We start from the raw sequence: 13,553 nt of genomic DNA, 5'->3' as shown, positions 1-13,553 counted from the left end.
ACTTTATTGATCCTGAGGGAAAGTTTGGATTTTTGTGGTTTTCAATATTTCTAACATTATAAGTGAAAAGCTACTTTTAGTATATCAGAGGAAATAATTGTTGTTGAAGAACAAAAACAAAACCTCACATTTGTACTTGTTGTATCTCACATGTGTACATATTGTACTTATGTGGCCTCCTTATCATTTCACCACTTATTGCCACTGTCCTTAAAGGCAACACCAGAGTCAGTGCTGCGCATGTGGAGGAGTCGTTTCTGGTCACGTGACGTTTGCTGCAGCGCGTGTACGAAACACCAACAACAGTGTCACTCAGTGTGTTGCTCGACTACACGAGGTGTTGTGTAGTAGATGACCCACAGGGCGACATTAGTGACACAGACCGTGCAGACCAAGGACAAACTGCTCAAACACAGTGTATGAGGACAACAGAGGTCACACAAACTGCCCTTTACTGTTCAAACTATGGCAGCACCGGTGTGGGGAGTGGGGGTCTGCTGAGATGAGCCATGTGGAGGAGGTCACTGGGTGCAGGCTGCAGGCTGTTTGGCTGCAGGAGCGTTGGAGCAAAGGTAACACACTGGTCGAATTCACCTACTTTTCGTTGTATCCAAGGGAGGGCTGTTGGCAGATGGGTTGATGCGTTCTGCACAGTGGAGTAGCACAGTGGAGGCTGTAGTTGGGCCCTGACACACTTAATCAGAGAATCGTATGAAATTAAGAACAAATAAACTCCAGTATCTCGGTTGCCACGGTGTAACAAGCGAATAATAACTGTCAGCACTCAGCTCTGTGCCAGTGCATCCTCCGCTGCAGCCAGACAGATGATCCACTGTGTGGCTGCACACAGGGGCTTTGATTTGTGGTTATTTGGACACTCTTGTATCTAATGCTCTTCAGGGAATCTGGGGCTACCATGCTGTGCGAGCATGCAGCGCTCCTGCCCTACCTGCTCACAGGATCACAGCCCTCCAGGCCATGGATTCGTGGAGGAAGCACTTTGAGGAGAGAGGAGTGACGGAGCCCGAAGAGTCCAGCCACTACATCATCGCACATTTGTTCGGGGCCAAAACTGTGAGTTGAACATTTGCTGGGGAACACTGCCTCATGCATTGACTGAATATATTCTGATGTTCTCACATTTCTTTGTGCAGATACAAAGTGTGGAGCAGAGGAAGCTAACAGAGTTCCTCAGCCGAGAGGAAACAGAGCAGATATGGAAGCTCTGCACCAGACGTCTCTCCAGGTATAAAGTTTACACAAATACACTATAAATAGAATAAAAGTTAGAGCTCGACCGATAAACCAATTGGCTGAAAATGAACAAAATGTTTCTTTCGTTTTTTCCGATATGAAAACTTTTATTTCACAGACTAAACAATGCAGGAAAGATGGGCATTTGTTAACAGTTCCCAAAAATGGGTTTATTTTCTTAATCAACTTCTTTATATTTGGTTGTTTTTGTGTTTCTTATTATTTTTAGTTATTGATAATAAAAGTTATGGTTAAACTATAAAATATCAAACCTTGATTACATTTAGTTTTCAGATGACGACATCTTTGGAATCATTGCAAAAACATCATGTTGTAAAAATAAATGTTAGATATATTTTTACTCGATTATATTGATTAGCATCAGCCCCCCAAAAATCCATAGAATTCCGGCTCAATTTCAAATATCCACATATTCAAACCACCATTCATCTGGCTGTTGTTTCCCTGTTTTATCAGGCATATGGGAGGAAAAGACAGTAACACTGAAATCCTGTAGATCATCAAATGTATATAATGGAGAAGTTGACATATTCCCTCAAAATGCACCAAGACAAATGTGCCAGTGGTCGAGGTGAATTGACTTTATCCTGACGCCCAGGATATATGCAACTGGTTTTATTGTGATCTGAAATGTGTGTGTTTGTAGAATGCCTGTGCAGTATGTGATTGAGGAGTGGGACTTCAGAGATTTGACCCTGAAGATGAGGCCTCCTGTGTTCATACCCAGACCAGAAACAGAGGTAGGAGAGGGGCAAAGACACACACACACACACACACACACACACACACACACACACACACACACACACACACACACACACACACACACTCACACTCACACTCATATACAAACACACACATATGTAAAATGTACAAGTAAATCCTGATGAATCCTGGGATCCTACGTAACCAGAGCATGATTTTCTCTGTGTGTCGGTGCAGGAGTTGGTGGAACTTGTGCTCATTGATCTGGAGACGACGTGTGGGACTGAAGACGCTGCTGACGCTCTGCATACATGTGTGGAAGTGGGATGTGGCTCCGGAGCCATTTCTCTCAGCCTCCTGAGGAGTCTGCCTCAGGTGAGCGTTGTGTTTATCACATGAAGCAGAGTTTTCAGCAACTGTCCGTTTCTTTATCCTTATAAACTCAATACATTGACATTTAATTATGCTTTTAAATCAGATTTAGGATGAAATGTTTAGATGTTAGTTGAGTAATTTGGTAATTGGTCATTTTAAAGAAGTTTTAGATTTAATTTAGTTTTTTAAATATTATCTTATATAACATATTATCAGCTCAAACATGCTTTCTACTCTCCTGTCATAATATTAACTACATCTGCTTATTTTTCTCTCTCCACTGTCAACAGATCATATATTATAAAAACTTGAATTTAGAAATATAAATACAAGTAATCGATTTGTATTTTCTCCATTAAGAAGTTAAAACCCATCGGCAGCTTTTAATTGCTCTGTCTTTTTTCACTAGCTTAAAGCCATCGCAGTGGATCAGAGCCAGCAGGCAGTGGATTTAACAAGGGAGAACGCTTTAAGGTTGTTCTAACACAGCACATCTACTTGTAAATATCCTCACTGATTCACTTTTATTGTGGATAAAGGCTTTTAAAATACATTAATGCATCAAGTCTTCACTTCGCAGGTTGGGGCTTCAGGACAGATTACAGATCCATCATATAGATGTGATGAAAGGTGAGTGAAAGCAGCGCATTCAAATTAATAGATAACATATATGAATACAGTGCTAATAAACATTTCTAATTTGTGTCTTGTCAGATCCAGAAGCTGCGTTGAGTCTCTGCAGTCGTGCTTCAGCTCTGGTCAGTAATCCTCCGTACCTGTTCTCTGAGGATATGTCCATGTTGGAACCGGAAATTCTCAGGTGATTGAAACCCATGCAGCCTCACTCGATAATGTAATAAACTATAATACAGTTTAAAAGTTTGTTAACTTTGTTAAATAACAGTTATCACTGCCAGAAAGGAGATTATGTTTCCACCGTGTCTGTTTTTTGGTTTGTTTGTTTATTACCTCCACCAACCAGATAATGTTTTTTTAGTTGGCAGCATTGAACAAAAACAACTGGATGGATTAACCCTAAAGTACTAGAATGATGGGTGCGGAATTTTTTCACTTTGTATAATTGGGCGTTTTTTGATATTTCTGTCAATTTCTCAGACAATAATTAATATCTTGTTTTCATTTCGATAAGTATGACAATTTTTTTCTTAATTTATCATTTAGTCTATAAAATGTTTGCAGTAAAAAAAATGCCCAGTATATTTTCACACAATCCAGGGTGGTGTCCTCAGGCGCATTATTTGTGCGACCTACAGTCCAAACCCCAAAGATAATCATTTTACTATCATATGTCTCATGGGCAGAAAAAAGCAGTAAATCCTCACATTTTGATAAGCTGTAAATTCTTAACATTTGTTCTCGCCTAAAATGATTTGATTATCTGAATAGCTGAAGCTCTACATCCAAGTATGTATCGACTTAGAGTCCCATTATGAAACCACATTTAAATTCACTAGATTAAGATTTTTATGTCGATCTGCAGCAAATTGCACACATTCATAAATTTCAGTTCCCTAAACGTGCCACATTTTTGTCATCAGGTTCTATGATTTATTCTGTGAGAAATAAATGAAAACGTTGTAAAACACCCTATCGCACAATGTAAAAGAAAGTGACAAAAAGAATTGCCATTTTATTTACTTATTATACATACTGCTTTTAGACGATGGAGTATTAGGGCCATATTGAAGGGAGAAAAAAGGTGATTTTAATAATCAATTTGTGATATTATGAGAATAAAGTCGTAAATGAGAATAAAAGGAAAAAATGTTTATTTTTGGAAATTAACATAAAATAAATGTTAATTTAAAATAAATAAATTATGACTATCTGTTATAAATGTATATTATTATGTATGTATGTATATATATATATATATATATATATATATATATATATATATATATATATATATATATATATATATATATATATATATATATATTCTTAGAAATGTCGTGATGTGATGTGTGGAAACTTTCTGCTGTTCCCAGGTTTGAGGACCCGTCTGCTTTGGATGGAGGTGAGGATGGCCTAAATGTGATCAGACAGATTTTGACTATGGCTCCAAAGATTCTGTCAGATCATGGGTAAGGAACCTCTCCGCCTAAAGCAAGTACACACACACACACACACACAAACGCACATACGCACACCACCCCACCTGGATTTAATTCCTAACGGCAGCAGGGGCTTGTCACAAGAACAGCGTGTTCTGAAAAACATGTATCGTGTTGCCTCTTTAATGAGTTAAGCTTTTCAAAAGACTTCCCGTGAACAGAGTTCCAGATATGTGCCACCGCTCTCGTCTCAAGGTCATTGCTGATGATTCTGTCCTGTTGATGACTACATTTTAATCCATTTTGTGGTGGGGCTTTTTTCCCTGGTGAATAACAGACGTGCTTACTTAGAGGTGGACCCCAGACATCCCCCGCTCATTCAGCAGTGGGTGGAGGCGAATGTGAAAGAGCTGCGTTATGTTGAGACACGGCACGACATCACCGGCAGGTCTGTGTAGAAAAGCTCTCGGCCTGTATGTGTCACCAGGGCTTCATCTTATTTTGTCAGCATTTAACCTCCTGTGATTTCATGTTTACATGATGATCCATTACTGTCTATGAAAGTAAAAGGCTGCAGTGATAAAACCTTACAGATGTAAGCTTAGCACCACCTTTCTTTGTCATTCGTTCTCATTGAAAGTCCGAATTCAGCATCCATGACTCTTTTTTTGTTTTTTTTAGGCCTCGGTTCTGTATCCTCCAGAAAAGAGAACTCATACAAGGACCACGAGCTGGGTCTGGATTGAGAAACTGAGATCCTATTACACTGGCTTTATCCCAGGTCGCCACAGCCTCAGCTCCTCTACCCCCACTGAGCCGCCAAGCACGCACTTGCGCTGCTTTAATGACTCAAAAATGCACAATTTGCAACGGCCGAATTCACTTTCATGTCACTGTTTGCTTTTTTAAAAATCTGGTAACATTTGCGATCACATCCTGTGCCACAATAGAAATGTGTGCGAGCTGGCACAAAAGCAGGCTCAAAGCTGAAGGTAATTACCGAGGCTTTTCTTAGAACCCTCCCTCCCAGAATCTCACCCTCCTCCCAGGAAGCATTCAGCAGTTCTGTGAATCTGCTGATGAGCGGTCCTCCCCTTCGCTTGTCCATTCGCTGACTCAGATGCAGGCTGTACGCATTGTTGAGCAAAAACACACAATGTGGCCTTTACGTCCTCACACTGGTCTGCCTGTCTCACACACTGTAGAGCTCAAAGGCCACAAAGTCTTTGTATTTCAAAGGTGATTGAAAATGAAAATATTTCATAACAAGTGTCACAAGAGCGGTCGTCGTGTGGTGGTTAATAACGGTGATGTTGACAGTGCCTCCCTTTGCCATGTGAGCAACACTGTCATTTAAAGCAGCACAAGATGGAAAGGATGTCAAGGACTGCAAGTTAGAATCAAATTAGTTATTTTAATAGAAAAATGTACACATGTAAAAAGTAGAAAAAATGTTTTACTGAGAAAATAAAATGGATTAAAATGGTGTTTCAATGGAATCAGTGTACTTCTTGGAAACAATATGTACATTCAAAACTGATGAGGGTAAAATAGACGTGGACAATTTCCACATCCATCATAAAATAAGTGTCGATTACAGTACTGAGTTCTCTCACAAGCTGTCTCTTACTGGGATTCTTCACCACGCGGCCCCTCGACAAATTAAGTCCGAATCCGGACGCGTCAGTTATAACTGATATTGTACATACTTTGTCAGTAAAAACACGACCCTGTGTCCAGTTTCTTCGGGACTGGCCTTCAACTGCTGGAGCAGTGTTGTCACTTACAGGTACGAAGGACCTGTTTGACGGTTGTTTGTCTTTTAAGTCAGAAAAACGGCCATTGTGATGACCTTGAGGAACGCCTCACACCTTGAAGGGATAGTTCTGGATGTAACGCAGCAGAGGCCTCGGGAGTGGTAGCTGGTCGGGGCAGTCAGAGTGTCTGTTAATGACGAGGCGTGTTAGGTGCTGTAAAGAGGGGAGGCCCTTAGGCTTGTACACGGCCCGCTTCAGTTTCAGTACCACAGAAGCCTCCTGAATTGTCTGCTGAGAGGGTTTCGAAGGGGCCTCCGCCTCCACCTTCCCCTTGTCTGCTTTCCTCTCTGGTCCCATGTAGTGCTGCACCAGGCTGGGTACGCTGGAGAAGGACGACAGGCTGGGTCGGGCCGGAGAGCTGGAGTCCAGCAAAAACTTGGCGCCGCTGTACTGGATCCGTATACTGGTGGGGCCACGCGCAGTCCTGACCGAGAGGGTCAGCATGTACATGGGGTGGCTGCTGTCCCGTACCAGAAAGGCTCCTTCAGACGCCTCTTGTAGTGCAGCGTGGGCCTGAGCGGCAGTTATTGCTCCCCAGTACCAACCTACACACACACACACACAAACACATTCCTTAATATTAGTCACTGGACATTCCGCATGTTACTTCATGTTTATTCTACAGTAAACAATCCTCAATGAATTCATTTATCTGAACGAGCGTCTTTCAAGAATCTTATCTGTTACGTTGGTGGCTGTAAAATGTCAAACTACCTGAATTTTCTAGATAGCAGAAGTTGCTGGCGATCGCCCGCAGGTCCTTTGCAGGGTCCCATAGCGATGGGGTGCTTTGAAGGCAGGGGTTGGGAGCTACGGTTCCAGCCCGCATGCCCTGTGGGGCGTCAGTGGACAGAGCACTGGGCAGAAGAGCTCTAGGACTGGAAATGAGATGGAAGATAAAAGGTTTAAATGACATGAAAAAAAAAATAAAAGCTTAAAAATAGTCATGGTCGGCTTTACTCCTCCGTCCTGCATTAATATAAGATCATTATCGTCAAGATAGTCCGGCATGAACACAGATCATGTATTCCTTGACTTGAAGTGTTTATAGGAAGAAGATGTTCAACCTGATGAATCCACAGTGTGACTTGGAAAACCACAAAATGTGATTACTTAGTGTTATTTATGATTTGATTAATTACATTGTCTGTCATTTGTGACAAATTTAGTTAAAAAAAGATAAATGTATCTCAATCAGGCATTTCTATTTAATAAAAAAAGGAAAGAAACTACTTAGTATTTAAATTTGTGTAACAGTACTTTTACATTTTTACACCAGTCGCACTTGAGCTCTGGACATTTCAAATACACCTTGAATCCAAACTCTATTATTACAGCTTGACAATAGAATTGAGAGAACACACGTTTTACTAATAGATGTGTTTTCTGATGTGGTTTTAACACAAATAGCAGAGGAGGAAGCAAACAAAGAAAAGTCCACTCACCCTGGTACACAAAGAATCATACTATTAGTGGAATCCTCTGGTCTCTTCAACTTCCCCAGAAAACAAGTCCAAAACAAATAGACCGTCACGTTTATCTACAGAAAAGCCAGGTCTGGAAAAATAAGATTTAACATATGTTTAGGAAAAAAAAAAAAAAGAAAAAAGAAAGGGACATGAAGAGCTCGGCGTGTCCCAGTGTCCTCCGCTCGTCTGCGCTTTTTTTTTCAAAATATATATATAAACGCGACAGGAAAACACCGACCCGGAATCGAGCGAGGGTTTAAAAGGAGATAAAAAACAAGCGGCGGGTCCGTGCGGCGGCGGCGGCTCGGAGCGTGTTGTCACCGGAGCGGGATCCAAATGTGTGAAGGACAGAGTGTAAAGGCTTGGCTTTTCAAATTTACCGTTTCCTGGAAGACTATTCTGAGAACTGTTCGCAGCACCGCCGGCGCTGACGTCACGCCGGCCGCAGCGGTTCCCTCCCTCCCCCCCCCCCCCCCCCCCCCCCCCCCCCCCCCCCCCCCCCCCCCCCCCCCCCCCCCCCCCCCCCGCCGGGTTGTTGTGCTGGGTGACAGTTAGCGGCTAAGCTAACACCTCCGCTCCTCGCATCCCCGGCGGCGAGACACAAACACGCGTCTTGCTCACGGACACATCACCGGAGGATCCCCCCCCCCCTGGTTCCCCGGTCCGTGTACCACCGGGTGTCGCTCCGGTTCTTTCCCCCCCCCCCACCCCCCTCCCGGTCCCACCCGGCGGCTCCTGCCTTCGCTGAATCGGACTCTCATTCCCAGGAATTGCGAGGCGGCTTCTCCCTATCCGCTTTCCAGGAATCACGGCAGCGCGCTGACTCCGCCCCGCCGGGCCGCCCCGACACAGGCTCCATTCCGCGAACCCGCCGCCTCCACATTAAAGATAATAGGAATGCGCACAGGCTATTTCCAGTAATATAGATTCTCCCTCTATCTGTCTGTCTATCCTGGGGATGGTGGGGCGGTGAAGAAGAAAAGGAAAACACGGCGGAGCTTTTCCTGGAGGTTTGTCTGAGTAATTACACTCGAGAAAACAAGTTGTTATCGAGACAATGAACTCAAACAGAAAACGCGTTAAGGCTGTGTCGCTGCTTAGAGCAAAGAAATGTCGCTCGCTGTTCGTTCCACTTTGTAAACCCGACTGTTCAATTAGGTTAGAGTTGGTTTGTTTGACTGTGTTTCTGTACGACTGATACAACAATAGGCCACATTGTTCTATACATATAAGGCACTTACATGTAGCACTTTGTAGTTCGGCTTTCTTGAATAAAATTGTACTTTCTTGATTCTTGTAGTTCTGGGTTTGTGCCCTCATGGTTGAATGCACTTATTGTAAGTCGCTTTGGATAAAAGTGTCAGCTCAACGGAATGTAATGTAATGTAATATATCAGGTTTCAACTCATGTAACAGTTTCATTTACTAACAATAATCCTTTCTACCCGGGCAACTATCTATTCTATTCTATAATATCTAATAGGCACAGACAGTACAAATAAAAAAGTAATTGAGTATAAAACCAGTACTTCAAATTTTACTTAATAAAAGCACAGAAGTATTTTCAGCTTAATGTGCTTAAAGCATCAATACTGAGCACACTCACTAGAATGGCCCCTGTGCACGTTATATTATATTATATTGTTGTAGTATTGTCATAGATTATCTATCCATATCCGTGTGTGTGTGTTGCAACACTGATTTACATTGATATTTTGTTTACATTCTGCATAATAATGTATAGTTCCTTGCATATAATATTTTTAACCTATACTTTGACTGAGTGTGCATTCCACCATCTTATCTTATCTTGTCTAACTTGCTTTTAAATTGTTTCTTGTGGTTTTCTTTTGAACAGTTTCCAATTATTATTTTTTTCATTATTAATTTTTTACTTGTAAAGCACCTTGTAACTGTGTTTTGAAAGGTGCTGTACAAATAAAGTTTCTTATCTTATCTTCCTTTGGGTTGGAAACTCACCTGACACGGTATTCCCACTCATGACATCAATGTCCTGTTCAGCTGTCACATCACATCTCGCACCCCTGCATAGGTATTCACATCATATTCATAAAGCTTTGTCCCCTTTTTATGTGGACCTAATACAATATTATATGTTTGAGTTATTACTCCTGAGAAGATAATTGCTTTCATGAAACAAAAGTGCAAGAAAGCCAAAGACATCAATCATGGTTTAATCTCTGGAGATTTTAATGGGCCGAGGCTGCAACTGGGCTGCAATCATTTTCATTACTGCATACTTCTCTTTATTGATCAATTATTTGCTCTACAGGAAGTCTGAGAACAGAAAAAACGTATTTCAGCTAATTGACCAATTGACAATAACCTTTCTGGGCGCTCCAGTTGGGGATTGCAAGCCCCCCTGACACTGCATTTCCACTCAGTTTTCTCATCACCCCGTCCTCCTGCATGTTGGTGTTCATATGTTATAATGAGTCGGGAGAGATAAGCTGTCGCTGAGTGTAACAGGCCACTGATGCATATTTGTTATTATAAAACTGAGGAACATCCTGATCAAGTTTTAAGCTTACAAAATATTTCCTCCATCAGTCTCCTGAGCCATCTCACACACACTCTCTCACACATGTGTAGTCTACTGAAGACAAGGCAACACATGGAACTATGCTGTATCTTAATCATAACCATATCCACCCTAGCCTTCTGATCCCAAATGCTTCAATGCTGAAGTCCTGAAATGACCCATTTTTTCTGAGAACTGGATTTTATCTTCCCCCCTGACTGCTGTCGAGCAAATGTTCTTCAAGAACTAGGACAACCACAGTTATTTTTGTGACTATTTATTGTTCTATTTCATGACTTATGCTCCATCCTCATCCAGGAATTCTGAGAAACACAACAATCATATGTTAACCCAGGACCTGCAGTGATGTGGATAAAATCACATCTCTCATATTTGAATTCCTGATACAACACTGTTTTCGTATAATTGTGTTCGTGTGTGCGTAAAATTGGAGTGCAGTTTTTGTGAAGATCAGCAGAGACTCTGGGGATATTAAAGATTATCCATCTGGATGAAGCAGTTTGGTAACTGGAGAGCGCTTTACGAGGAAGGCAGAGGGTTTACCAAGAATTTGAGGATGAAAAAGTACACAGTGTATGAACCTACGCAGCTCCACGTTCACTCGAGCTCTTTTCAGTTTTTTCCCTCCGTCCTTTATCTGGGCTTTATTTAATATTTTTGAGTGATTACTTCCCAGAAGATCAAGGCTCTCTTGTAACAATGCTAAAGTACAAGAAATTGACTGAGGCTGCAACTAATGATTATTTTCACAACATAACAAACAATAATATTAAATTATGAAATAGATCATAGATCATTTGATTTATTGATCAATTATTTGCTCTATAGGAAGCCGGAAAAAAGCAAAACTGCAAGATTTTTAGAAACTTACTTGAACATTTACTCAATCACCAAAAAAGTTCCTTTCGGACTTGAGGAACTACAACTGTTAAATGAATTGATCTATTGAATGGAGAAGCTATTTAAAAGCTTTGAAATTCTCTTTTGAGAAACATTTGCCCCGACGAAAGCTTTAATGATGTTAAACTTTGTTTTTCATATTAAAGGTGGGGTAAGCGATATTAAATTAATTCACGTTTTGTCCATTTCCACTAATATCTCCTCACGGCCCGCTAGCTATATGAAGCTCTGTGTGCTCTGAAAAAATAATGCTTTAATGCGCAGCCCTGGCTTTGTATTTGGGAAACAAAATGCGTTTTCACACATGTCATGTGGAGGAACTCTGCAGAACTAGGTCCGGACTTTCTATACAGTTTGCCTTTCACACGTGCACCAGGCAGTGGGAGGTTCTCTGCACAGACACGTTCACAACAGCAACAAATCCTCCACAGGATTCAGGTGAGGGCAGCAGGACAGAGGTGGGATGCAACATATTTATTCAGCTCCAGAGATTTTTGTTTACAGCACATCCACACCCGCATCGTCTCTTATCACCACAAAACTCCACAGTTCTATGAGTGTGAAATGGATTTTTCACCGGGAGATATTAGTTTTCTTTATGTTTTCTCAGTTTTGCAGTTAGAAGCAACATCATGACTCGCTCGCTGTGAATCCAGCGTAGGATCTCCTGCTGCGTTCTCACATCCTCTGGACTTTCTGCCGACTTAAGGACTACTTACGTGAACTTGAGCCGTTTCTACAGTGCAGAGTCCACTGGCCGTTGCCTCCTGACCCTGCTGGAGGCTGAAGCAACCATGTATGTAACGTCTTTCAAGTGGGAAGCAACCAGTAACTAACACCGGTGGTACAGCGGTACTGGTACATCAGGGTCTGAATGTCTGCTTCTTCACGGGCAGACACGCACTCACTGTCGCAGCTGATTCTGGTCGTTGAACATGTGGTTTGTGTAAATATAGAAGAGTGAACTATTGCTCATGACTAGAAGACACTCACCTAAACAACACTTTAAACTGGATTTTTTTCTATCCATCCCAGCATTTGTTTTTAGATGTTTTGACCTCACCTATAAATTCTTGTTATTTCGTTTTTTGTTCATCATCTCAGGAAAAAGTGAGTGGACCAGTGTTTGTTTGAACAAAGCCTCACATCAGCTGCAGCTGAGTCATCACACATGATGAACTTTTTAAAATTGTCACAAATAAAAACAAGAATCAGGACAAAAACAAACTTCTGAAACAAGCTATTATTGTAACTTCATTGTAGAACATTCTGTATATTGACTGTTTTTAATGTATGAAGATATTTGAGCCATTGTTTGTCGCATTTTCCAAGATAGTCCCCAACGTTTTTTCACTCTCTTTGTGCAAATATGTAATAACTCCTTCATTTGCATCCTGCACTGGGGGGCAGCACCGCAACGTCGGTCGGCTGCAGAAATCAACACCACATATCTGCACGCTGACAGCCTGACTATAATTAACTCGGCCTGTGTGAACACACTGCATACCCAGAACTTACCAAGAATCAGTAAGTGAAATGAAGTTTGGGATCCAGTGAGTAACTGCTGTTTTCTTCGAAGGTTGGGGAGAAGAAAAAAAACGGAATTTCCTGAAGCTTCTGAGAAAAACTTGCACTGCCTGGAATCAGAAGCATAAGTTGATCCATTGTATGTTGGAGAGAGACATTTATTCAAAGGCAGAGCTTTGTTATCAGGCCTGGTAATATCTGCTGAGTAAGGCTGTGCCTAAATGCAGAATTTGATTTAACTGGCAAAATCTGAAAAATAGTCTCAAATGTGTTGTTTTCCCTTTAAAGGTCTGTGCATTCATGCAATTCTGGGTTGGTGATATTTAAACCTAAAGTATGATCATGGACATAATGTTGCAGATGTAATAATGATTTTAGAAATGCTAGCAGCATGACTTTGTAGCATAACAATTTTGGCCTCCACCACTTTGCACCAATCTGAAAGATCTCGACAATAATCCATTCGAATCGCTTCTAAATTCGTTACAGACGTTCACGGAATCCTCCTGACTGTAGTGAGCCAGTGGCCGTCCATTCAAAGTGTTTATGGAAATCAAGCTTGTAAACCGAGAAATCTCATTTTGTTTACACTTGATGACGCAGCCGTGGTCGCAGATTTGTCCTGTGGAGCACACAGAGTATAGGCGCATAGGGTTAAATCCACACACTGCAGCCTTTCAGACGCTGCAGCCCTCCCTGTGTGTCATCGCCGTGAGGGCAAATGCAGTATTGGGGATCTGAACGTTTTTATCTCAACACAACAGGCCTGCCACAGCACCAGCCTAACCATGAGGAGTATTTACCGTCATTTCACAGGAAGCATCCCCATGTTTCACACACCACA

At 41.7% G+C, this 13,553-nt stretch overlaps 2 protein-coding genes across 2 annotated transcripts; one reads left to right on the top strand and one right to left on the bottom strand.

The window, feature by feature from the left end:
- The first annotated feature begins 234 nt into the window (after positions 1–234).
- hemk1 (HemK methyltransferase family member 1) lies at positions 235–5,920 on the top strand. Its single transcript, XM_034585756.1, has 11 exons — positions 235–572; positions 901–1,074; positions 1,155–1,246; positions 1,922–2,015; positions 2,218–2,355; positions 2,765–2,829; positions 2,936–2,985; positions 3,070–3,175; positions 4,368–4,463; positions 4,771–4,881; positions 5,115–5,920. The coding sequence occupies exons 1-11, from the start codon at positions 510–512 to the stop codon at positions 5,185–5,187; spliced, it is 1,062 nt and encodes a 353-aa protein (XP_034441647.1). The 5' UTR covers positions 235–509; the 3' UTR covers positions 5,188–5,920.
- Positions 5,828–8,178, bottom strand: LOC117761664 (cytokine-inducible SH2-containing protein-like). The gene is made up of 3 exons (XM_034585757.1): positions 7,696–8,178; positions 6,965–7,128; positions 5,828–6,795 (listed from the first exon to the last, which is right to left on the bottom strand). The coding sequence occupies exons 1-3, from the start codon at positions 7,713–7,715 to the stop codon at positions 6,299–6,301; spliced, it is 681 nt and encodes a 226-aa protein (XP_034441648.1). The 5' UTR covers positions 7,716–8,178; the 3' UTR covers positions 5,828–6,298.
- Positions 8,179–13,553: the final 5,375 nt, after the last annotated feature.

This window comes from Hippoglossus hippoglossus, chromosome 5, assembly GCF_009819705.1.
Source record: "Hippoglossus hippoglossus isolate fHipHip1 chromosome 5, fHipHip1.pri, whole genome shotgun sequence".
NCBI lineage: Eukaryota > Metazoa > Chordata > Actinopteri > Pleuronectiformes > Pleuronectidae > Hippoglossus > Hippoglossus hippoglossus.
The sequence above is the reverse complement of the archived record's forward strand: the minus strand, read 5'-3'. Positions and strand labels throughout refer to the sequence as shown.

What these genes read in the sequence shown, in the direction of transcription:
- hemk1 (XM_034585756.1), top strand. Translation starts at nt 510, where the DNA reads ATGTGGAGGAGGTCACTGGGTGCAGGCTGCAGGCTGTTTGGCTGCAGG. An exon ending in GCAGGAGCGTTGGAGCAAAG is followed by an intron (nt 573 to 900) that starts GTAACACACTGG and finishes AATGCTCTTCAG; the next exon opens with GGAATCTGGGGCTACCATGC. An exon ending in TGCACCAGACGTCTCTCCAG is followed by an intron (nt 1,247 to 1,921) that starts GTATAAAGTTTA and finishes GTGTGTTTGTAG; the next exon opens with AATGCCTGTGCAGTATGTGA.
- LOC117761664 (XM_034585757.1), bottom strand. Translation starts at nt 7,715, where the DNA reads ATGATTCTTTGTGTACCAGG. An exon ending in ATGATTCTTTGTGTACCAGG is followed by an intron (nt 7,129 to 7,695) that starts GTGAGTGGACTT and finishes TCTCATTTCCAG; the next exon opens with TCCTAGAGCTCTTCTGCCCA. An exon ending in CTGCTATCTAGAAAATTCAG is followed by an intron (nt 6,796 to 6,964) that starts GTAGTTTGACAT and finishes GTGTGTGTGTAG; the next exon opens with GTTGGTACTGGGGAGCAATA.